The sequence below is a fragment of the Cyclopterus lumpus genome, chromosome 8 (assembly GCF_009769545.1).
Source record: "Cyclopterus lumpus isolate fCycLum1 chromosome 8, fCycLum1.pri, whole genome shotgun sequence".
In the NCBI taxonomy this organism is placed as follows: domain Eukaryota; kingdom Metazoa; phylum Chordata; class Actinopteri; order Perciformes; family Cyclopteridae; genus Cyclopterus; species Cyclopterus lumpus.
In genome coordinates, this window is record NC_046973.1 from 20,584,897 (window position 1) to 20,607,888 (window position 22,992).

Consider the following 22,992-nt stretch of genomic DNA (forward strand, 5'->3'; position numbering starts at 1 on the left):
AAAATCTACAAAGTCACATGTTGTTGTTGGTTTTTTTTAACTCCACATCGAGTGAAAACAAGAACTGAAACCTCCTCCGCTCCAAGTGTCGAGCGTGTTGTCTCGTTACTGCTGATCCAAACCCCGGAGGACCTCTTCATGGCTCCTGGTTCTGAGCCCAAACGGAGCCTCTTTGGGCACCGGGACGGTCCTATTTTAGAATATGGGTAAGACGTGAATGTGCAGCAGCAGTCAAGGGGAGACCCTTTGGCTTATGGTTGAGGGTTGATGTAAGACATCAACATGACATTTTCAATAATTATCCCTTAAGTATTGAAGAACAAGTCATTGTTTACTGCATTATGTGCCAAAACCCATCATTTGTTTTTCTGATGGGTGGTTTGTGTCCCCGTAACTGTCACAGCAGAGAGAACCGGAGGTACAACTGAAGTAGATCCCTGTGAATGACAACTCATAATTTGAACATGAATCAAGAAACAAAAGCATATCTAGTGTTGGCAAAACATTTCCAAGAATGCTAGTTTGAAAACTAAAAAGACACCAGCGAGAGAGAAATCAAAGTATATTGTAACAATAAGCACACGAACAACAGAGCAAACCCGTTTAAAAAAAAAAAAGATACCCAGACAAAAACAGTTTGCAGTCGTCAGTTCTCCATGTGGGTCACATGACACTGGTGTCTAAACTCAGGCTACAGTTTTTAAAAAAATTAAAAAATAAACAAGCAAGCAAAGCTTTACAGCACTACTATGTACACAGCTTCTCGGGTGAAGAGAGAGAGAGAGAGCTGTTGTGAAGGAAAAGGGCGAGAAACGGAGACTCCGGTGAAACGAGAGTCCTTCTTGGCACGGTGCCACACTTGAGTTATAGCCGACCACAAGGAAGAGGAGGAAGAGGAGGAGGAGGAGGAGGAGGAGGAGGAGGAGGAAAGAGACACACACACACACACACACGCTTCACCAGATGAAGAACACAACCACGTAGATCAGAGCAGCACGGCCGCCCGCACATCACTCAGACTCCCCTCGGCCCGTCACTCGCTATCTCCTTCCTCCTCGCTCCCATCCCCTCCTTCCTCCTCGCTCCTATCCCCTCCTTCCTCCTCGCTCCCATCCCCTCCTTCCTCCTCGCTCCCATCCCCTCCTTCCTCCTCGCTCCCATCCCCTCCTTCCTCCTCGAGCATTTGATCTCCCCCTTTCTACCTTGCACTGTGAATCTGATCTTTCTAAGGCTCTAGGATATCTCCACACACCAGCCACAGCTCTCTATCTATAGCCTGTCACTCACAGTTTTGACTGCGTCAGCGTTGTTCTTGTAGTTCTGTGCCACACTAGGAAGTTGTGTGGAGGGATGTTTAGCACCATAAAGCAACCTTGACTTTTGTATTTTTCCCCGTCACTCATGAAATCACACGACCGCACACAGAGAGAAGAGCTAAGCGCAGGAGAACGTGTCGTTTCCTCGCTCCGCTTCCTGCTGATATAAAGTGACAGTTTCTACTGGCTGGTTCAAAACGCCAGTAGCCACCGGAGATGTGGGAGAGCAGTTGACCTAGATTCATGAAGAGGTGCCTTCCCACCGACGACTGATGCCCTCCCCGTCCAATCAGAATCCATCGTATCCAACAGCAGTTCATTAGCAGCTTGCAGTCCTTCTGTTCAGGTGCTTCGGGCCGCTTGTACGGCCCCGTGCCCGGTCATTGTGAACTTTTCTGACCCGCACTTGGGGATTGAGTTTGTTTCAATGTTTTGCAAAGTGTCCATGCAGGTGTGAGGATGGGGTGACGTTTCATATTCACAGACGGTGAACAGAGATGGGGAAGGAGGAAGAAGAGGTGTTCACAGGGGGGGGTCACAGGGGATGAGATGTTGGGAATACACACACTCTCCCTCTCATATTCTGTACATACACACCCACGGAGGCTTGATTATATGCGGGCGGTTCTTGAGCCCATGTGCTCTGTCTTTACCGACACTGTGGATGGATGGAGGACAGAGCCAAATGTTTCCACGAGAGAGTCAGCAGACAAGACTTCCTACAGCGAGGAGCAGGAAAAGGCGAAAGATTTCACAGTTTTTCAAGGATGCTTACAGTGCTGTATAGTCTCAGGGGAGCAAATCAAACTAAATGAAAAAAGTATACTGCGTGTTGATGTTTTTTAGAGTCGGCATGTGTTTTGTTTCGCTACTTGCTGCTCACATTTTGTGTTTTTGAACCCTTCTGTGGAGATGTGTGTGCTAGAAGAGCTTTAGCTCTGTCCTCCATGCCCTACTCTCTCTCTCTCAGACTCTCCCACACTCATACAATAGTTGATTGGCACACAGTCAGTGTTTTAGTCTGCACACAGAGTGAAACAGCACAGTTGGCATCCATGTTTTAAGTCCAATTCAACCAGGCGGGCCTCTCGTTCCGGACCCCTCGTTCCTCACTCTCTCCTTCCTCTTCTTCATTTTCTACCACACGTCTTCTTTACAATCCTCTCGCTCACCACAGCTGCCTCCCTGTGTAGGTTGGAGGAGCAGAGGGCACCTGTGGAAGGAGAAATTCAGTTTGTAAGTGATTGAACCATTTGGATACCAGCAATACTCACACATGCATCTTTGCACAGACATGCATGCGGTAGCTGCATCAAATCTGACCATCTTTAATTCATCCTTTATTCCTTTCAAAGCTAGTGTTGGATATTTACTGAACTAAGCTTATTAGCTTTTGAGTTTGAGAAGATTGATCCCACTCTCAGAGGAGCACAAAGACTGGAAACAGTGAAGCTGACCGTGTCTAAATCTACTGAGCAGCATCCTCTAAAGCTCGCTGATTTATTACCTCACTTGTTTGCACAAACCAAGGTGTGAAATTGTGGACGATAGGCTTTTGTTGTTACTTTTGGACAGTGCTAAGCTAAGGTAAGCTAACTGCTGCTTAATATTTATTGTACAGACAAGACAGTGGTATCAATCTGCTCATTTAACCCTCTGCAATGATGTGCATAAGGGAAAGTAACTATTCAGTTGACTACATCTTACACACGAAGACCTTTATCCATTTTGCATCCTACACTTCCTTCTATTTAATTATGTGCTTTCATCTTTAAAATAACTTATCCTCTTACATCGCTATGTGAAGATTCATTTCTCATTCAACGCATCGTCTGCCTTATGCAAAGCACTACTTTGTCTATAAAGCATGCTATGTAAATCTTTACGCCTTTAAATGAATTCATTTACAAAAACACTGATGGTATTTCAGGCCGGGGTCTCAGCGTTCCCTTTGTCCGTTAAATCAGCAGCCGGCTATCTCTCGGAATAGTGACTACAAATCATCTTCTCCTCAGCGGAGAGAGTTGCTCCAGTGGTGTGTTGAGCTATAAGTTCACCTGTGCCAGCCCGAGTGCGCATTCATCCTGCACAACAAAGGGCGTGACAGGCCGCATCATTCAGTGGACCGAGAGCATCGCACAGGGAAGCTCTCGCACACTCACCCAAACACAAACTCAATGTCAGATGAGTGTCCACAACCATCCATGCGTGTGCCTACAAAATACGACACACACAGGCACATGACCATGCGTCCAGCAAACTGATAATGCACACACACACACACGCACACACACACACACACACACACACATACTCACACCTCTCCCTCATTCGTGTGCAATGACGTGCGGTCCGGAACGCACAAATGTGCATGCAGTCTTGTCGGCGTGGTCGAATGAGAGAGCGGCGTGTAAGCGGCGTGTACCTGTGACTGGGAGGATGTACTCACCGCTCCCCCATTCAGGATCATGGTCATCTCGGTGGGTTGGTAGACGTTGCTGCGAAAAGGAGCGCTGGGCCTGGGGGCGGTGTTGCTGTTATGTTGCCCGGCACCGGCGGCGCTCCTCAAGCCTTGCATTGAATACACAGAGAGGCGACCAGAGATTACTTCCTGTGACTCAGCACATCCCTGTCCAACTTGAAGAAAGACACACTTGCTGTGTAACCCTGCATTTCCTCCTGTACTTATTTCTACCCCACGCATACAAATATTTCCTGGCGTTCCATTACTCACTTTGGCCTACATCTAACCTACAGCCTGCCTGCTCTAAATCATTGGATTGTACGGTACCTGCAGTGTTCTCATCGTTGTATCCGTAGCCCTGGTTCTCCACAAACTGCCTGTGAGAGAGAGGGATGTCTTCATCAAAGCTGGTCTCCCTCATCCGTGTCGAGTTCTGTGAGGTGTCAAAGTAATCTGGGGCAGTTGGCTGTGGAGGGGGTCTCAGGCAGATGTGGGATTCAGGGATGGCGTGGAAGATCAGCAGCAGCCAACCCTGAGCTACTAAAGCAATGGCCAGCGCCGGGTCGTTCCATTCTGGGGACCTCCCGAGCCAGGCGTTGCCGTACAGATAGAAGCCCACCCAGGCCACCCACAGGAGCAGCGACAGCAGGCAGGTCACCAGCAGCCAGATTGCATTGCAGCGCCACTGATGTGTCTTCCCACACAGGGCCAGGGAGGCGGCCGCCAGCGCGGCTAGTAGGAGGACTAGCACGTAACTGCAGGCTAGTGAAAAGTCAAGTGGCAGGTACTGACAGGCGCCTCGTCCCTCCCTCAGCACCGTGAGAAGAAGCCACTCGGCAGCGATGATGCCCTGTACGGCACTCAAACCCAGTGCGAGGCCCGTTAGGGCGCAGCCACCAGGGCTCCGCCGCTCAAGGCCAATCCTTCGCAGGCGGACACCCTGCACCAACAAGCAGGAGAAGCAGACGGCAAACAGGAGACCCCACAGGGCCCTGCGGAGCAAACATAGAGACTCATCCTGCTCGATCAGGTAAGCAAAGCTCAGGCCGAACAAGCCGAGGACGCCGAGGAGCAGCAAGAGGATGGGTCCCACGCCGCTGCGCTTCTCAGCCTCGCTGATGTGGTGTAAGCGGCACAGCAGGATTAGGGCCAGCAAGAGGGCAGTCAGCACCCCGCCGGCAGCCACTGACTCCACAGCCACACCCCAGATGGAGTCCAGGTCGCAGAGGAGTGTGTAGGGACGCACAAGGCCCCACCCGCAGCCTCTTGGGAGAGCCTCAGAGTTCTCCGAGTCTTGACCGGTGGCACCACGAGCAACCGTCAGCAGCAGCAGGAGCAGGACCGGGAGGGACGCCATCTCTGAGAGGTCAACCGATCAGAAGACAGAGATAGATGAAGAAGCAAAGACAGAGAATGGAGAGAGAGAAAGAGAATGAGTCATTCCGGTCATAAATGCAACACAGCCGAGAAGTCATTAGTATTCATCCGCCTGCGAGTGACAATTCAGACAATTAGCCACTGCTGTGTTTTAGGGAGGAATAAAGGGCAGTAGTTCATGCAGGGTGAATGACTGCGACCTTTCCAAACACACAAAACGCACATATCCTGTTTCACCAATTGTAGCCTATAGCCCTGCCCTCTTCTAAAGGCTTCAAGGTTCATTGTTTGTTGAAATAAACAACACTATGCCAATAAAAATACCTCGACAACGAGAAAAGGCCCAGATAAGATGTCTTTAGTTCATCCCCAGAGGAGTGAGGTCAGAATCAGTGTATAATTTGTCCAGTCTTGTCCAGTGAGTTGGCAGGAAAGCTGCAGCATCGTTCTTTATGTACGAGCAGTTCAACCCACTATCAGGCATCTCAGGGCATCTAGCAATAATGCACTGCACACAAATACACAGCACAAGCACAAACACACAAGTACAGCAGCACTCGGTGAGGGAAATCAATGCAGTCTCAGTCTACTTATTCCTTTATTCCAACACAGCTGTCAGACAGCCGCGCATGCACATACACACAAATACGTCTCCTTTCGTTTCGTTGGTCTTTGCTGGAATGATCGGCGCTGTCACTCCACCTGACAAGCGGTGTGTTTTTGAGAGGTTGATCTGTATTTAAAGCCACCACAAAGCAACACACACACACACACACACACACACACACACACAAGGCATCATTCTGCTTTTTACTGTCAACAGTCTCTCCACTTCATCGCTAAGCTTTCGGAAAATTCTTTCCAAGCTGGCTCATGCATTAGTGTGTCAAACAATCTGTTCGCCCAAAGAACACACACACACGCTGCTACTCTTTGGATTGTTTACTTCAGCTGTAGTTTTTGACGTCAAAAAATCTCCCGGGGTTCACAAATAGAAACGTACCACAATATTTACATACCGCATAAAGGACACTGGATATCCCTGGCTTCGTGTTCTTTCTCCATGCCAGTAAGTCAGAGAGAGTTACAGTACATGCTGTAGCCGTCACGGGGGAGTGGCTGATTTAAATACACACTAGCCAGGGCTGCAGGTCACACACATCCCTTCCAGCATATAACGTATTAAATGGGGCAGACAGCGAGAAAGGAAAATAAGGACCGAAGAGGGAGGACGACTGGTTGATTTGCAGCAAATACACACTGAACAGACCTGCTTTTGATTGGTCGATCTGTCACTTGACTACATCTGACTTGGAATGTTGTGAAGTTTACTATACAGTACTGTAGGTGAGCACACGTCTGAGGTACTTCTACTCAAAGGTGTTAAATTCAATGTTGAAAGCCGTCTCTGTGCTTTGTTGACATTGCCGGATGGTTTTAGTGCCCCGTGAGCGGCCGACGGACCCCTTTCTGCACGTGGACCACGTGCCCACCCTCCGGTTCCCCCTCAGGCTAACACGGTTAGCTCTGTCAGCATTGTTGCCATCGATTGCAGTGTTCGTGCTGCTGGCACTGTTTGCAGCCTGTCGCCGTGACGATGGCCGTTGAGAGGCAATTAATATGCTTTGACTTCTGTATCGAGAACTTTTAAGTATCTTCCTTTCACGCAACTAAAATTTGTACAGCGACAGTTACCAGTTACTCTACAAATAAGAGCCTATAAAACATGATACGCTGTTATGAATTGAATTACCCTAACTGTATATAAATAATTGAAAATGTAAACTGTTTCTTTACAGCTAAATCGTTTTAAAAAGCCAAATATTTGATGGTCCCATCTTCTGAAAGGTGAGGATCATCTTAAGAGTCAAATGACGCGGTTTTGGACTGTTGGTCAAACAAAACACATTGTGATCTAATGGTGCAACCATCACAGCTATGTGTCTGTAATTAGTATATTTTATTATTATAACATACTAAAGTAACATTTAGAATGCAGAACGGAATATTTGTACAGTGTGGTATTAGTACTTTTAAAGGATCTGTACTTCCACCACCACTGATTTTCAAAGTACTATGTGCAAAGTACATTTGCACATAGAGTGTTGTGTCTGTTATTAATAACTTAATTAACATTATTTTTGAGTGAACTCTCAATATATCAAAACAAGTCGTACAAAAACACAAACATGTCCACATACAGATACATCCCATATATGTCCATCTATGTGTTTACCGGCTTTTGATCTGTCCATCCCAATATCCCTAGAAAAAAAGTATGTTTTTAAGGTAGCGATTGTTTACAACTTGTGAAATATCATTATTTCCTTCTGAGACTCGAGAGGGCACAACAGTGAAAGTGTGTGTTTGTGCATATTCATTTGTTTAGAGCTCTTTCATGTTTCCTTCAGAGATTTACACCCTCCAAATTCTTCCTCATTAGAACAATGATTCTCTCCCTTGTTTCCTGCCGTTACGTCATCCCTCTGTTTCCTGCAGTTACTTCATCACTTTGTTTCCTGCCGTTACTTCATCCCTCTGTTTCCTGCCGTTACTCCATCCCTCTGTTTCCTGCCGTTACTTCATCCCTCTGTTTCCTGCCGTTACTTCATCCCTCTGTTTCCTGCCGTTACTTCATCCCTCTGTTTCCTACCGTTACGTCATCCCTCTGTTTCCTGCCGTTACTTCATCCCTCTGTTTCCTGCCGTTACTTCATCCCTCTGTTTCCTGCCGTTACTTCATCCCTCTGTTTCCTGCCGTTACTTCATCCCTCTGTTTCCTGCCGTTACTTCATCCCTCTGTTTCCTGCCGTTACTTCATCCCTCTGTTTCCTACCGTTACTCCATCCCTCTGTTTCCTGCCGTTACTTCATCCCTCTGTTTCCTACCGTTACTCCATCCCTCTGTTTCCTGCCGTTACTTCATCCCTCTGTTTCCTGCCGTTACTTCATCCCTCTGTTTCCTGCCGTTACTTCATCCCTCTGTTTCCTGCCGTTACTTCATCCCTCTGTTTCCTGCCGTTACTTCATCCCTCTGTTTCCTACCGTTACTCCATCCCTCTGTTTCCTGCCGTTACTTCATCCCTCTGTTTCCGGCCTTTACTTCATCCCTCTGTTTCCTGCCGTTACGTCATCCCTCTGTTTCCTGCCGTTACTTCATCCCTCTGTTTCCTGCCGTTACTTCATCCCTCTGTTTCCTGCCGTTACTTCATCCCTCTGTTTCCGGCCATTACTTCATCCCTCTGTTTCCTGCCGTTACTTCATCCCTCTGTTTCCGGCCATTACTTCATCCCTCTGTTTCCTGCCGTTACTTCATCCCTCTGTTTCCGGCCTTTACTTCATCCCTCTGTTTCCTGCCGTTACGTCATCCCTCTGTTTCCTGCCGTTACTTCATCCCTCTGTTTCCTGCCGTTACTTCATCCCTCTGTTTCCTGCCGTTACTCCATCCCTCTGTTTCCTGCCGTTACTCCATCCCTCTGTTTCCTGCCGTTACTTCATCCCTCTGTTTCCTGCCGTTACTTCATCCCTCTGTTTCCTGCCGTTACTTCATCCCTCTGTTTCCTGCCGTTACTTCATCCCTCTGTTTCCTGCCGTTACTTCATCCCTCTGTTTCCTGCCGTTACTCCATCCCTCTGTTTCCTGCCGTTACTCCATCCCTCTGTTTCCTGCCGTTACTTCATCCCTCTGTTTCCTGCCGTTACTTCATCCCTCTGTTTCCTGCCGTTACTTCATCCCTCTGTTTCCTACCGTTACTCCATCCCTCTGTTTCCTGCCGTTACTCCATCCCTCTGTTTCCTGCCGTTACTTCATCCCTCTGTTTCCTGCCGTTACTTCATCCCTCTGTTTCCTACCGTTACTCCATCCCTCTGTTTCCTGCCGTTACTTCATCCCTCTGTTTCCTGCCGTTACTTCATCCCTCTGTTTCCTGCCGTTACTCCATCCCTCTGTTTCCTGCCGTTACTTCATCCCTCTGTTTCCTGCCGTTACTTCATCCCTTGTTTCCTGCCGTTACTCCATCCCTCTGTTTCCTGCCGTTACTTCATCCCTCTGTTTCCTGCCGTTACTTCATCCCTCTGTTTCCTACCGTTACGTCATCCATCTGTTTCCTGCAGTTACTTCATCCCTTTGTTTCCTGCCGTTACTTCATCCCTTTGTTTCCTGCCGTTACTTCATCCCTCTGTTTCCTGCCGTTACTTCATCCCTTTGTTTCCTGCCGTTACTTCATCCCTCTGTTTCCTGCCGTTACTTCATCCCTCTGTTTCCTGCCGTTACTTCATCCCTCTGTTTCCTGCCGTTACTTCATCCCTCTGTTTCCTACCGTTACTTCATCCCTCTGTTTCCTGCCGTTACTTCATCCCTCTGTTTCCGGCCGTTACTTCATCCCTTTGTTTCCTGCCGTTACTTCATCCCTCTGTTTCCTGCCGTTACTTCATCCCTCTGTTTCCTGCCGTTACTCCATCCCTTGTTTCCTGCCGTTACTCCATCCCTCTGTTTCCTGCAGTTACTTCATCCCTCTGTTTCCTGCCATTACTTCATCCCTCTGTTTCCTGCCGTTACTTCATCCCTCTGTTTCCTGCCGTTACTTCATCCCTCTGTTTCCTACCGTTACTTCATCCCTCTGTTTCCTGCCGTTACTTCATCCCTCTGTTTCCGGCCGTTACTTCATCCCTTTGTTTCCTGCCGTTACTTCATCCCTCTGTTTCCTGCCGTTACTTCATCCCTCTGTTTCCTGCCGTTACTTCATCCCTCTGTTTCCTGCCGTTACTTCATCCCTCTGTTTCCTGCCGTTACTCCATCCCTCTGTTTCCTGCCGTTACTTCATCCCTCTGTTTCCTGCCGTTACTTCATCCCTTTGTTTCCTGCCGTTACTTCATCCCTCTGTTTCCTGCAGTTACTTCATCCCTCTGTTTCCTGCCGTTACTTCATCCCTCTGTTTCCTGCCGTTACTTCATCTCTCTGTTTCCTGCCGTTACTTCATCCCTCTGTTTCCTGCCGTTACTTCATCCCTCTGTTTCCTGCCGTTACTTCATCCCTCTGTTTCCTGCCGTTACTTCATCCCTCTGTTTCCTGCCGTTACTTCATCCCTCTGTTTCCTGCCGTTACTTCATCCCTCTGTTTCCTGCCGTTACTTCATCCCTCTGTTTCCTGCCGTTACTTCATCCCTCTGTTTCCTGCCGTTACTTCATCCCTCTGTTTCCTGCCGTTACTTCATCCCTCTGTTTCCTGCCGTTACTTCATCCCTCTGTTTTCCTTGTTGCAGCAGCTCACTGCCGCAGGTTATTTTTGGTCTCCGCTGGCATCAATCAAATCCGTGCTCCAAAAAAAAAAAAAGGATGAGTCACCAAAACACACAAAAGAAAACACAGCGCTGGAGCTTTTTACACACTGACACTGAACAAGTTGCACAAAAACAGACAAACTCCTGATAAGCACATGCTTTCTTTTTTTTGTCATCGGGTTGTTTTTCTAGCGATCGCCATAGTAACGCCCCATGTCTAAACGACAGAAATAGAGCGAAAGGTTCACTGTGAGCTCATTGTTCTCTGAAACACTCGGGATCCTCAACAAGCCTGCTGCTCCTCCGCCTTTCCTTAAACACGCCTTTCTTCTGTCACACTTCCTAAAGACGACGTCCGTGAAGCCACACCGAGAGACAAGAGACGGGCGCTCGTGACCACTTGTTCATTCACTCACCCTCTCACCCAGACGCATGGCAGACTGGTGAGCTGAAGGATGCACACAGAGGGCCACACACACACACACACACACACACACATGCAGGACACACAGTGACACACACCTCCAGCACACACACTTGAGTCCTCTTCCCTGCTTCTCACGAATATGAGTCATGTGCAAAGAGAAAGAGCCCCTGGCCTTCCGCTGTGTGCAGCACAGAGGATGCTGCCGCCGTCTCATCCTCCGTGTACCCTCCCTCCCATCTTCCTAGACACGTTTCTCTCTCTGTCACTCCCGCTCCATGCAGCCATTTCTGTGTCCTCCCCTCCATTTAAAATCCTCTATTCTGTCGGTTTTCGATGCCACCTCTCCTCCAGAGCGGTCTCATCTCTCTGCGACATTTGAATAATTGCTGTGAAAGATGCACCTCACACAACTCCTCTCCCCACATTGTCTCCCTCTGTTCACCACCACCACCATCTAATCTCAAACCCACCCCTCTTCCTTCCATTTTGGCTTCTCCTTCTTCCCTCCTTGTGCCCCTTCCTCCTTCCCACCCTCCCTCCCCCTTGCCTTTATTCTTGCTGTGTATCTTATGTAACTGGGTAAGGATCCAGCTCCTGCCAGTTCTGCTGCATGGCTGCTGTTTCTCAGGCATCATCTTCCTCAGTGCCAAGCAGCCTGCTGGCACTCGGAGGTCCGTCTTAGTTTTGTATTCTGCACATAGCGGGGTTACATGCATTCATGCAGCACATGTCACTCACACACACACACACACACACGCACAGGCTGGCGCAATGCCCATTTGTGCTGGCTCTATGTGCATGTAACTACAACATTCAGCTTGATGGCATGTATTATGCATCTGTGTGTGAAGGCAACACATTCCCTCAAAAAGCTGCATGTGACTAGTATGCAGCATGCATTCCTTACACACACAACAGGAACACAGGCTGCAAACGTGCAGCACTGCAGTCCTTCAAATGGGCTCCGGGCTGAATAGGCCGTGATGGGAGAATCTAGCAAGCCGTCCTGTACAATTACCTTCTCCTGTAATTATCAGACATAGCGCTCGAGCAGATGCTATCTAATTACCGTGGTGATAATTGAGAGGATTATTGCAGTTTGACCACTCGCTTCAATTCTTGTTTTGTTTTTCTACCTTCGCCCCACTTTTGTTTTATTCAGACTACTGACGGAGAACGTTTGTGTGTGTGTGAGTGTGTGTGTGTGAGTGTGTAGGTGTGTGGCTGGGAACACACGGTCCAGCTGGTGAGGTGAGCAGGTCATTTGCAGGACCTGTGGTCTCTGTGAGAATCTACAGCCTTATCCGCCGTCTTGCCTAACACTAACAGACCTTTCCTTTTCTGACAGCGCATACATTTACATCTTACATCAGTGGCTGGGATTACATAAGGCCTTAAATTAACCCGGACTGTCTGGATGTTCTGTCTCATTATATGAGATTTACTTTGGATTAAAAACACATCTGCATGCTCTGCTCGCTGCGTTTGGCATTGCAGGCATCGAAGACTCGTCTTTTATCAGTTGTTTCTTCTGTCTTAAGATCTCTTGACCTTCTCTAGAGCCTTGATTGAGAATGAATGGCTTTACATTTGAGTCGGGCCTGAAAAGTTGTCCAGAAAGGGGAAGCAATGGTAATGAGTACCAATGAGGACCTGCCTTTCTTACCTGGTCTCAGATATATCTCTTCTTCTCTGTGATTCATGCGTCACATTGGCAAATCTCCTTACTGCTTCCTTTACATGTGTGTTTCTGACGTCACCGAGCTGGCATTTAACATTGCACCTCCCTGGAGTTTTGGAGAAGCTTCATTTGAAAAAGAGCTTATTGTGGACATACTCTTACCCTGGATGCACCCACGGATACTGTGGCAGGACACATGGTCGTTGTGATCACTGAACTCCAGTGACGTCACCAATCCCTTGTGTGGCAGATAAAAATAGGAGTAAAAAAGGGGATGCAGAGAAAGGAAGAGGAGAGCAATGCGGTAAACGTCAAGACATGACGTATTCGTGTGCTAAAATATTGAAAAGGAGGTATTGAGGACAGGTTTCGGGAAAGAAATAAACCGGCAGACGACAGGAGTAGCAGAGCTAAGTGGAAAGACACATCGAGAGGCCTGAAGAAAGGGTGGTCCGCTCACCGCCGTCCTTCTGGACAGACAAACTGACAGTGGAAGCATTTTCCCCAGCCTCTTCAGACATCCCGGTCATCCTAATTAGGCCTCATTACCGTGTGACTGGGCTCACAGAAAGACCATATGCTAATTGACTTAACAATTAACAGCGCCTTACACCCCTCCCTCTGCTCCCTTTTCTTCTTTCCCCTCCTCTTCCTACATCCACCACGGTTGGGGGTTTGATCTGTCAGATGTGAAGGCATCCCGAACCTAAAAGAGCACCCTGTAACCGAGCCTCCGACCTCCGGTGTTGTGTGTTCGGCTTCTTTGGGACGTCACTATGTTACAGATACACTGATTGTGGGGGGTGGGGGGGCGGGGGGGGGTGGGGGGGGGGGGGGGGGGGGGGGTGTCACAGGAGCCCAGGGAGATCAGATTTGGTTTGAGAATGTGATCAGAGGAGCAGGAGAAACAAGGAGGAGGATGTGCAAAGAAAGAATAGGAGTGAACCTTTTGCCTAGAGCGTGTGTGTGTGTGTGTGTGTGTGTGTGTGTGTGTGTGTGTGTGTGTGTGTGTGTGTGTGTGTGTGTGTGTGTGTGTGTGTATAAGGTGGGTGGGTGCATGAACACAAATGCTCATGAAAAGAAAACCAGAGAAGTTCCAATGCATGTGGAAGTATAGCTCATAGGTTCTGTGTCATGCGTACATAAAGAGGACACACACACACACACACACACACATGCACGCACACAACCACGCAACCATCTAAACAAAGCTACATATGGCATCAGCCCCAAGGAGATACTGTAGCGTCCTCTTTCCCCACGAGGAAGCAAACTAACTCGTGAAAGCACAGCCTGAGAATAAACAGCTCCACTCGGCTGAATATTGATTAATGATGGAAAACAAAATAGGCCCGGGAGCTTTCTGAGTACACAAATATGCAATGATGGAGGCTCGAGGCTCATGTATCATCTATCTATTGATCAACAGAAAGTCGATCAATGCATTGACTCCCATTCCCATACAAGCTCTCTTAGTCTAATTGGACACAAGTGGCCATTTAAGCGTACTTTCTTTCCAGAGTTTGACAACAAGCCTTTTGTTTATGAGGCCAGTGGGAGGGACACCTTTGGTTGGAGCGCACCCCCCCCCCCCCCCCCCCCCCCCCCCCTTAACAATACTGGCCACATGAAGTCCCTGGGGGCTTCCAGAAGAGTGTGTTTGTTTAAGGGAGCAGCAGTAACACCATTGTTACTGAGGTGTGTGTTCCAAATATAAAGAATGACCCCTCTCAACGAAAGAATCTCCATTCTTTCGTTGAGAGGGGTCATTCTTTATATTTGGAACAGGATTGACACTCCAAAAATATACCAGTGTATTGTAAATTGAAAATGGAGGCACAGCTACTAAAGGAGACCAACATGTTCATCATTGTGCGAATGAATATCACACAGGTCAAAGTCCTCCACGTCTTTAGTTAAGCTTATTTTGCAAATGCCCTTTGAAGTCACATGTGTACATGTACATTTATGCAGCATGCCCTGTGTGTACATGTACATTTATATAGCATGCCCTGTGTGTACATGTACATTTATACAGCATGCCCTGTGTGTAAATGTACATTTATATAGCATGCCCTGTGTGTACATGTACATTTATATAGCATGCCCTGTGTGTACATGTACATTTCTGTAGCATGCCCTGTGTGTACATGTACATTTATATAGCATGCCCTGTGTGTACATGTACATTTATATAGCATGCCCTGTGCCCTGTGTGTACATGTACATTTATATAGCATGCCCTGTGTGTACATGTACATTTATATAGCATGCCCTGTGTGTACATGTACATTTCTGCAGCATGCCCTGTGCCCTGTGTGTACATGTACATTTATATAGCATGCCCTGTGTGTACATGTACATTTCTGCAGCATGCCCTGTGCCCTGTGTGTACATGTACATTTATATAGCATGCCCTGTGTGTACATGTACATTTCTGTAGCATGCCCTGTGTGTACATGTACATTTATATAGCATGCCCTGTGTGTACATGTACATTTCTGTAGCATGCCCTGTGTGTACATGTACATTTATGCAGCATGCCCTGTGCCCTGTGTGTAAATGTACATTTATATAGCATGCCCTGTGTGTACATGTACATTTATATAGCATGCCCTGTGTGTACATGTACATTTCTGCAGCATGCCCTGTGCCCTGTGTGTACATGTACATTTATATAGCATGCCCTGTGTGTACATGTACATTTCTGTAGCATGCCCTGTGTGTACATGTACATTTATATAGCATGCCCTGTGTGTACATGTACATTTCTGTAGCATGCCCTGTGTGTACATGTACATTTATGCAGCATGCCCTGTGCCCTGTGTGTAAATGTACATTTATATAGCATGCCCTGTGTGTACATGTACATTTCTGTAGCATGCCCTGTGTGTACATGTACATTTCTGTAGCATGCCCTGTGTGTACATGTACATTTCTGCAGCATGCCCTGTGCCCTGTGTGTACATGTACATTTCTGTAGCATGCCCTGTGCCCTGTGTGTACATGTACATTTCTGTAGCATGCCCTGTGCCCTGTGTGTACATGTACATGCATGTCTGATATACTGCGTGCCCCTTTCTGATTCACACACCGATGCATTTGGTGCATCGACATCGCCTTTCTGCCCGAGCTGTCATTGATGCAACTTCCACCTCAGTGGCAATCAGCCCCGAGTTGCAACAAAACGCGATGCATTCAAATGCACCGAGATCCCCTGTGGGTTCATCTAACATAGTCCTACCCACTGAATTTATATCACGCGCACCATCTCCACAGATCACACTCCCCGACCCCCATTCTCACTAATCAATACCCCATCGGCTACACGGGGAGCAACACGTACCTTAATCGACGTAAATAGATCCGGTCGAGAGTGAAGGCAGATGCACAGTTGTCAGCTTTGAGACTGGGGGAGTGGAAATGTCACATTTCGGAATGAGCCCCGCTCGCAGTGGATTCTCTCTCCATCCACATGGACGCGTGCGCGGTGAGCCCAGACGATCCCCCTTGCTCCAGCGTTGGAAACAGGGGAACCCGGTTCTTCAGCCCGTGGTCGTTGTCCTCGGAGGCGGAACGGGCATGGACGACACACAACCGGGGTCTCGGGATTAACACGGGGTTCGGGATTCTTGATCGTTTTCACCTAAATCCTTTGTTCACCGGGGCGCATCGTTGACTTTCAGTCGGCACCAATAAAGGAGCATTCGTCCCAAAATAAATAAAACACTCAATGAGTCGAAATCCTGTGACGCGCAGAGTTGGAGCCCCCGAACCCAGCGGACCCCCTCCTGCTGCCGTCAATATGCCGCTGTGTGTCCGCGTTGACGCTCACAGCTCCGCGCTGCGCATCTCCAGACTGAGCGCATCACCGACACTGCGCTCTGCATACCGCGAGGACTGATAATCCCCCTCCGCGCGCACGCACACACGCGCGCGCACACACACACGCACGCACGCGCGCACACAGAGAGTGACAGCTCACCAGAGCCGCCACTTCTCTGTTCTCCTTCCCTTGAACCGGTTTACTCTACGATCAATGACTTGGTGGCTGGCAGACGGATCACCTTGATAAATGTTTCTCTCTTAAACACACACAGACGCGCGCGCCCCCACACACACACGGACACACGGACACACACACACACCTCCTAAATCGTGTCGTGATGTTAATGTCAGTGTGTATCGGGCTGCGCGCACAGCTTGGTCTCGTGTGCACACGCGTTTTTGCCCGGTTGACTGCGCTAAATCACAGAAAATATGACCATCAGTGTCAAGTTATAACTCTTACAACTCTATTTCCGGGCATACCTTTCAAAATAATGTTTTCTAATATAAGTATGCCATTCCTTTTTAAAGTACACATCAAATCAGCTTACTTTAGTAAGTTATGTGTTGTGTATTCTAGTGAATATATTTCTATGATACAAATCAACTCAATAATAAATGGACTGCATCTAGTGCCTTCATCCAAAACATATGACTGTCTGCTTCATTCATGCATTTAGGCTGCCGACTCACACTGAAGGCAGCACGCTGTCCAAGCCGTTAAACCATTAGACCACATTTAGGGTTTAGCTCACTCCAGCCTGGGGACCGAAGTTGGAAGGATCCAGGGGCCGCGACCCTGCGCCTGATGGAGGCCCTGCATGCTGAGCAGTGGCATCATTGAGTCAGGACCCGCTGCCATCTTACTGCAGTTTAAAAAAAGGTCAACTCACAAATCCCCGCCCCCTTCTTCTGCAACTTTACAAGGTGACGCTCTTATTTTGAAAGTAATCCAGCCTCTTGTTCCGGTTTACTCCGGTTATCTCTGGCTACTTGACACAGCCACAAACTGCTGTGGTGCTTATTATTTCTGCCTCTCGTCACATGCTTGTCGCCTCAGCTGCTTCAGTCCATCTACTGGGAAGGCTTCCAATGGTGGAGCCCCCACCACCCCCACTACGTCCACCCCCACCGGGGCTCCTAACCTGCCTTTTATAATGGTGCATGTGACCCGGTGGAAGTCACCTTTGGCAATGTTGGAACAATTTGCACCCGCCGGGTCCCAAGTGCTTGAAACTGTAGTCTTGGCCAATCAGGAGCAAAGCAGCCATGACACCTCTGACCAGGTGTTGCTAATGCTCCTATGGGTATGAAATAGTATCAGACAATGGATGTGCAAACATCCACGCTCTCATTTCACGGAATTGGAAATAATCCAGTGATTTGTCGGTATTAAACTACTCTTAAACGTTAATGGCAAAAAGCTAAATCCTCCTGCAATATGAGCTGAGAACCAACGACCAGTCAAACATTCTGCATGGGATTGCCCTCTCATTGTCCCCCCCCCCCCCCCCCCCCCCCCCTTTTCACATACATAAATACATGCAAAGTGAAATGACATACAGGCTCTGGGCAGTAAGGAGGCGTATCATATGGAGTGGCAGCTGAGGATGTGAGACTAATCTGACAGGTGCAGTCTGAGAGTGACAGCATGGGAAGAGGGGGTGGAGGAAGAGGAGGAGGGGAGGGGTCTCTACTCGAAACAGGACGACTAAGGAGATTAATGGCTCTCACTTTCTCAGCAGGCGAGCTCAGGCAGTGCCATCGTCTTTGTTATCAGCAGGGAGAGATTGTGTACATAAGAAGCAACCGTTGCTCTATTATATACATAATGGTTTTTGGAGGAACCTTTATTCGCCAGTGTAGGGTGTTTATGTTTAAGAGTTGTATCAATATATTGGCCAAATTACTGAATATTGAGCTTTGAAGATAAATTTGACATTTTGTGATTGGAAGAAATAATCATTTTTGTCCGATAGTTAGATTTATAGGCTCAGCTTTCCTGTCTGTATAGTAAATATGTAGCTGGAGCCTGAAGCCAGTTAGCTTAGCACAAATAAAAGTGACAGGAGGAAACAGATAAACAAAAGCCAACATGTAATCTGCAGTGTTAAAGGGGGTTTATGTGGCTGACTATTTATTGTCCGGACCCAAATAGTTTATACAGCGAGAATACAGCAAAAAGTGCTGACATTGATCTACATAATCACTCATCCCATAAGCAAAAAAAATGCAGAATAAAACCCCACTTGAGATGGTGTTGAGGGGGGTATCTCTCAACCCGGTAAGTGAAAAGAAATAAAGCTCCTACCGTGTCACTGAAAGTTTATTTATGTCTCAAAATGACTTCATTTCATTCATGTGGGTTATATTTGAGGGATTATAGGCCACCCATTCCATTATATCTCTTGAAATAGCCCCAATGAGCCTGGTTGTATTCATGGGTGATGATGTTAGTCCCCATCCATTTTAACTCGACATCGCCGTATAAAATGACCTTTTGTGACCTTTGATAATTACATTCTGGTCACGTGGACATTCAGACGTGAATGAAGGCTCTTTTAAAATCTGTTAGAAATTGGTTTACCACCATTAAGATAAAACTTCTCATGGAGACGTCCGGTTCGAACTTAAACTTGTAATTTATCCACTGAATTTGATATATTCTTCCCATCTGTGTAAACAAAGTAATATTATAGTTTGTAAAAAAAGTCATACAAAAGTTCATAGCATAGAATGTCGAAAAAAGTCACAATATATTTTATTTTTATTTTCATAGCATATTCTATGACATTTTTAGTTTTTTTATTATTAGCTATTTACTGTACATGTGAGAGTAGTATCGATATTATCATCCAAAATGACGAACTATCATTTTAATGTACATTATACAGACGTATTACACATATATACATACGTATACATTCAGATTCACACTCACAACCATTTGTGTGCATATTATTTTGACCTCAGTTGAGTTCAAAGCTAATTAATAACCATGAAACCAGATATCAGTATGTTTTTCTTTCAGTTCTGAGCTGGTTTCTCATTACTTTGCTCCCTAATGCTCCTCTGAGTGACGTTAAAGCTTTAACCTACCAGCTCCAATAACATGTGTGGTTATTGTAATTCATGTGGCTGTGTGTGTGACGAATGAATTCATTATCTTGTTGTGTGTACGTGTAACTTGTTCTATCTCTAGCTAAGTAGCCAGCTGTCCACTAGTTAGCTTGCTAATGCCACCATGCTATGACAGACCATACGGCCAACAGGGGGCCCTTCATCATCTCTATTAGTTTAGCCTTCTGTGTGCTGCAGTGCAGCAGCCATGAAGGTTCTCCATCTCTCAAACGCTACGCTCGAGTCACAGTTTATCTCAAATGTATGTGATATGGATTCTGATAGCCATCAACACATGTTCGATGTGTAACTTGCCTCCAACTAACACTGTGACGTAACCATGACGCTGGCTGTGAAGGGGTCTTTAGTTTTGTCTCTGTTTATATTCTTTCTTCCTTCTCTCTCCTCCTCCCCCCTCCCCCCCCCGTGCTACCCGGAGGTTGCCTCGCCTCGTTAAGACCCTTCTCGGCTCAAACACAATGAACCCAAATGACGGCAGGATGGCTGTCAGTGCTGCAGCTGTTTCCAGTCACAAGCATCAGGATGAGAGGCTATGACATCACAGGATGTATTAACTATGAGAGGATGCAGGTGTCCAAAATTATTGTTTGAAACGGCATTTTATTTCCAGACACGCATCACGTTTTTTAACCTGAGTGCAATATATTTAACAGAGGTGGAGGATACATTATGGAGAAAGTATTTTGTGTACAAACACTACAATTATTGACAAATACCAGTGAAATGTGCTGACTTGGTCACAGAGGAACTGAAGGTGAAGGTGATGTGATAATCCTGATCTCATGTGTTCGTCACGATGATTTAAACCCTCCGCCCAGCATACTAAAAACCTGCAAAGCACTGCTGAAGGAGGGTAGATATTAAAGGTCAACTGAATGTGACCTTGTTCATTTGAGACAACCTATGTGCAGATGTGCATGTTCTGTATCTGGAGGACAGGACACATAGAATACCTCACACAAACACACAAAGCAGTCTTATCTGAACGCTTCAGCGACCACCACATAGGCAGCAGCACACTTGTATTCATTCAGTGAGCCTTAGAGACCTTTCTGTCAGCTTCTCAGGTTTCTCAATGGCTCTGAACAGGATTTAACCTTTGGAAGGTCAGGGTGAGGTCAGTGGAATGAAGGCAGCTCAAGGATTTACCTTCCTCCTATATCATCCACTCATTGTGTCCACATGCTGAAAGTGACATATTGTTTTTAAAGCCTTTCTCAAGGACAGAGGAGGATCAGCAGAGCAGAAATATCCACTAACATACAGGACCCCTTCACCTTTGCCATCACCAGGTCGAATTTAAATGTGTCCAGTACTTTAGTTTATGACCAAGAACCTGCAAAACTAAAGACTTTCCCTTTGTCCCTACACCAACATGGATATGTTAATTCCTAGATGGTTACCCATATTGCCTTGCAAACATCAGCATGTTAGTATTGTCCTTGTTGGCATACTAGCATGTCGATGTTAGCATTTAGCTCGAGCTAAGTAACACCTCAAAGAAGCGCTAACGTGACTGAAGACTCTTGCTCTCGTCAAACAGCTAATATGAGGGGGAGCCCAGTTATATAAAGTCACAGCCGGTCTCTTTCCAGTCCAGGCATTAACCTCTCGAGGTCCTGTGTTACTTCCACCCTTCTGCACAATTGCCCAACCAAGTGGAAGTTGCTCTGGGCAGAGTTAGAGATGGGGTGGGGTGACTGTCTGTGGAGTCCTAAACGGAGAAAAGATTGGGGACATGAGATTTCGGGGGTTGGGGGGGGGGATTATTGGGCAAGATCATAAGCGTGCCTTCAGATACTGGAGCGCTGGCTACACACATAGCACGAGACTTCAACTCGGTCAATCTACCCAGACATACTGTTAACCCCCTCCATGGAGTCAGACACCACACAGACAGATTATCCTTCCCTGAGTCTGTCATTTAATGCCCCCCCCCCCTCCACACACACACATGCACAGGACACAAATATGCATGTTTGGGCTATGCATACGTACAAGCACACACACACACACACACACACACACACACACACACACACACACACACACACACACACAGGGGTGGAGTGGGGGATTTGCGATCACAGCATGCAACGATTTCGGGGGTTTGGGGAGAGTGAAGGATTATTGATTTAGTAGGACACTGGCCAGATGTACACACATTCCTGACACATTGTAGTAACATTTGTATGACTGAACTATCTGCAGCGATCATCTCCAGCAAAAAGCATAATTGCATTTGTGTGTAGAGTAAAAGGTTTTGCATTGAGTGCTTTCACATCAGCCCATCCGTCATGGCCTCGCTAATGTTTCTCTCTTTTCATTCATGTTGTCTAATATAATGTTGGACCATCAATCCGTCCACGCAATGACTGACTTTTTTTTCCATCTCAACGTCACAAATTCCAGGTTACTTGCTTTATCGCTCCCCCTCTAAAAGCCCTTTCCATCTCCTCATCTCTTTGCCTGTCAAACATCTCTCACTCTTCCTCCCACTCCTGCTATTTATTTCCCTCTCAGCGTTCGCTTTGCGTCCTCGTCTCCCCATTGGCTCCGACTTTACCGATCCAGTTGCTCTTTGATATTTAAGTGATACTTTAAACGGGACTTTCAAACATCCTGATTTCAGCAGTTCAGAGCGAGTTTAAGTTCAACCTTGTTCTGTGTGTTTACGTGTGTCTTTGTTTTATATGGTGGCTCGAGCATATAAATGGAGCTGGCAGGAACAGAAAGCAGGACCAGATTCAGGAAGGAAGGAGCGCCACTCAAATTAATCTCCACTGGACGGCCCAGTAAAGGAGCAGAGCCATTTTTGGGAGAAAGGAGCCATCTCCTAGGTGAGCACCATGGCAACAGCCAACGTGGGCCCCAGCTTTCAGAGCTGTCCTTTTCAAGCGCCCGATCAGAAGTGGCATGCCAGGTTTATTTGCTATGTGGCCTTATACTCGCTCTCTCGCCCATTCTTCTGCCTCTCTTTTCTCTTCCTGTATGACACGGTCCTGGCCTTGTTCACCAGGGAGGCTGTGAGAAGACTGCAGAGGGCGAGTGTCTGTGGGAAAATGTTGCCAGACTACATGGGGGTGTGTGTCAGTAAGAGCCAGCCAATACCAGCTGGGACAAAAAAATAAATAAAACGAGTAAAGATGCATTTTTAGAGCTAGATTAACTACTGTTGTATCGAACTGCAGATTCTTTCCTGACAGGTACAAACGGAAATAGTAGAGCTTTTAAATTTAAATCTCCATCAGTCATCGTCACTGGGTTGTTTCAAATGTGCTCGTTCTTGTTCTCGACCGCTGTTTCACGAGTATGGTTGTTCTCATCTGCATGCTAGCGGCCCTGGAGATGTGGAAGCTAGTCAGTCAGTTGATGCACTGACATTCATGGTCCCCAGCGGATGAATCCTACTGAAAAAACTATTGGATATACAACATGAATGTCAATCTGAGGATCAACAGTAATCACTTTTCACAATCACT

General features: G+C 47.1%; 1 protein-coding gene across 1 annotated transcript; it reads right to left on the reverse strand.

The window, feature by feature from the left end:
* Window positions 1–545: 545 nt before the first annotated feature.
* gprc5ba (G protein-coupled receptor, class C, group 5, member Ba) lies at window positions 546–16,752 on the reverse strand. The gene is made up of 4 exons (XM_034539087.1): window positions 15,888–16,752; window positions 4,108–5,139; window positions 3,766–3,887; window positions 546–2,529 (listed from the first exon to the last, which is right to left on the reverse strand). Exons 2-4 carry the CDS (start codon window positions 5,135–5,137, stop codon window positions 2,485–2,487), a joined length of 1,197 nt encoding a protein of 398 aa, XP_034394978.1. The 5' UTR covers window positions 5,138–5,139; window positions 15,888–16,752; the 3' UTR covers window positions 546–2,484.
* Window positions 16,753–22,992: the final 6,240 nt, after the last annotated feature.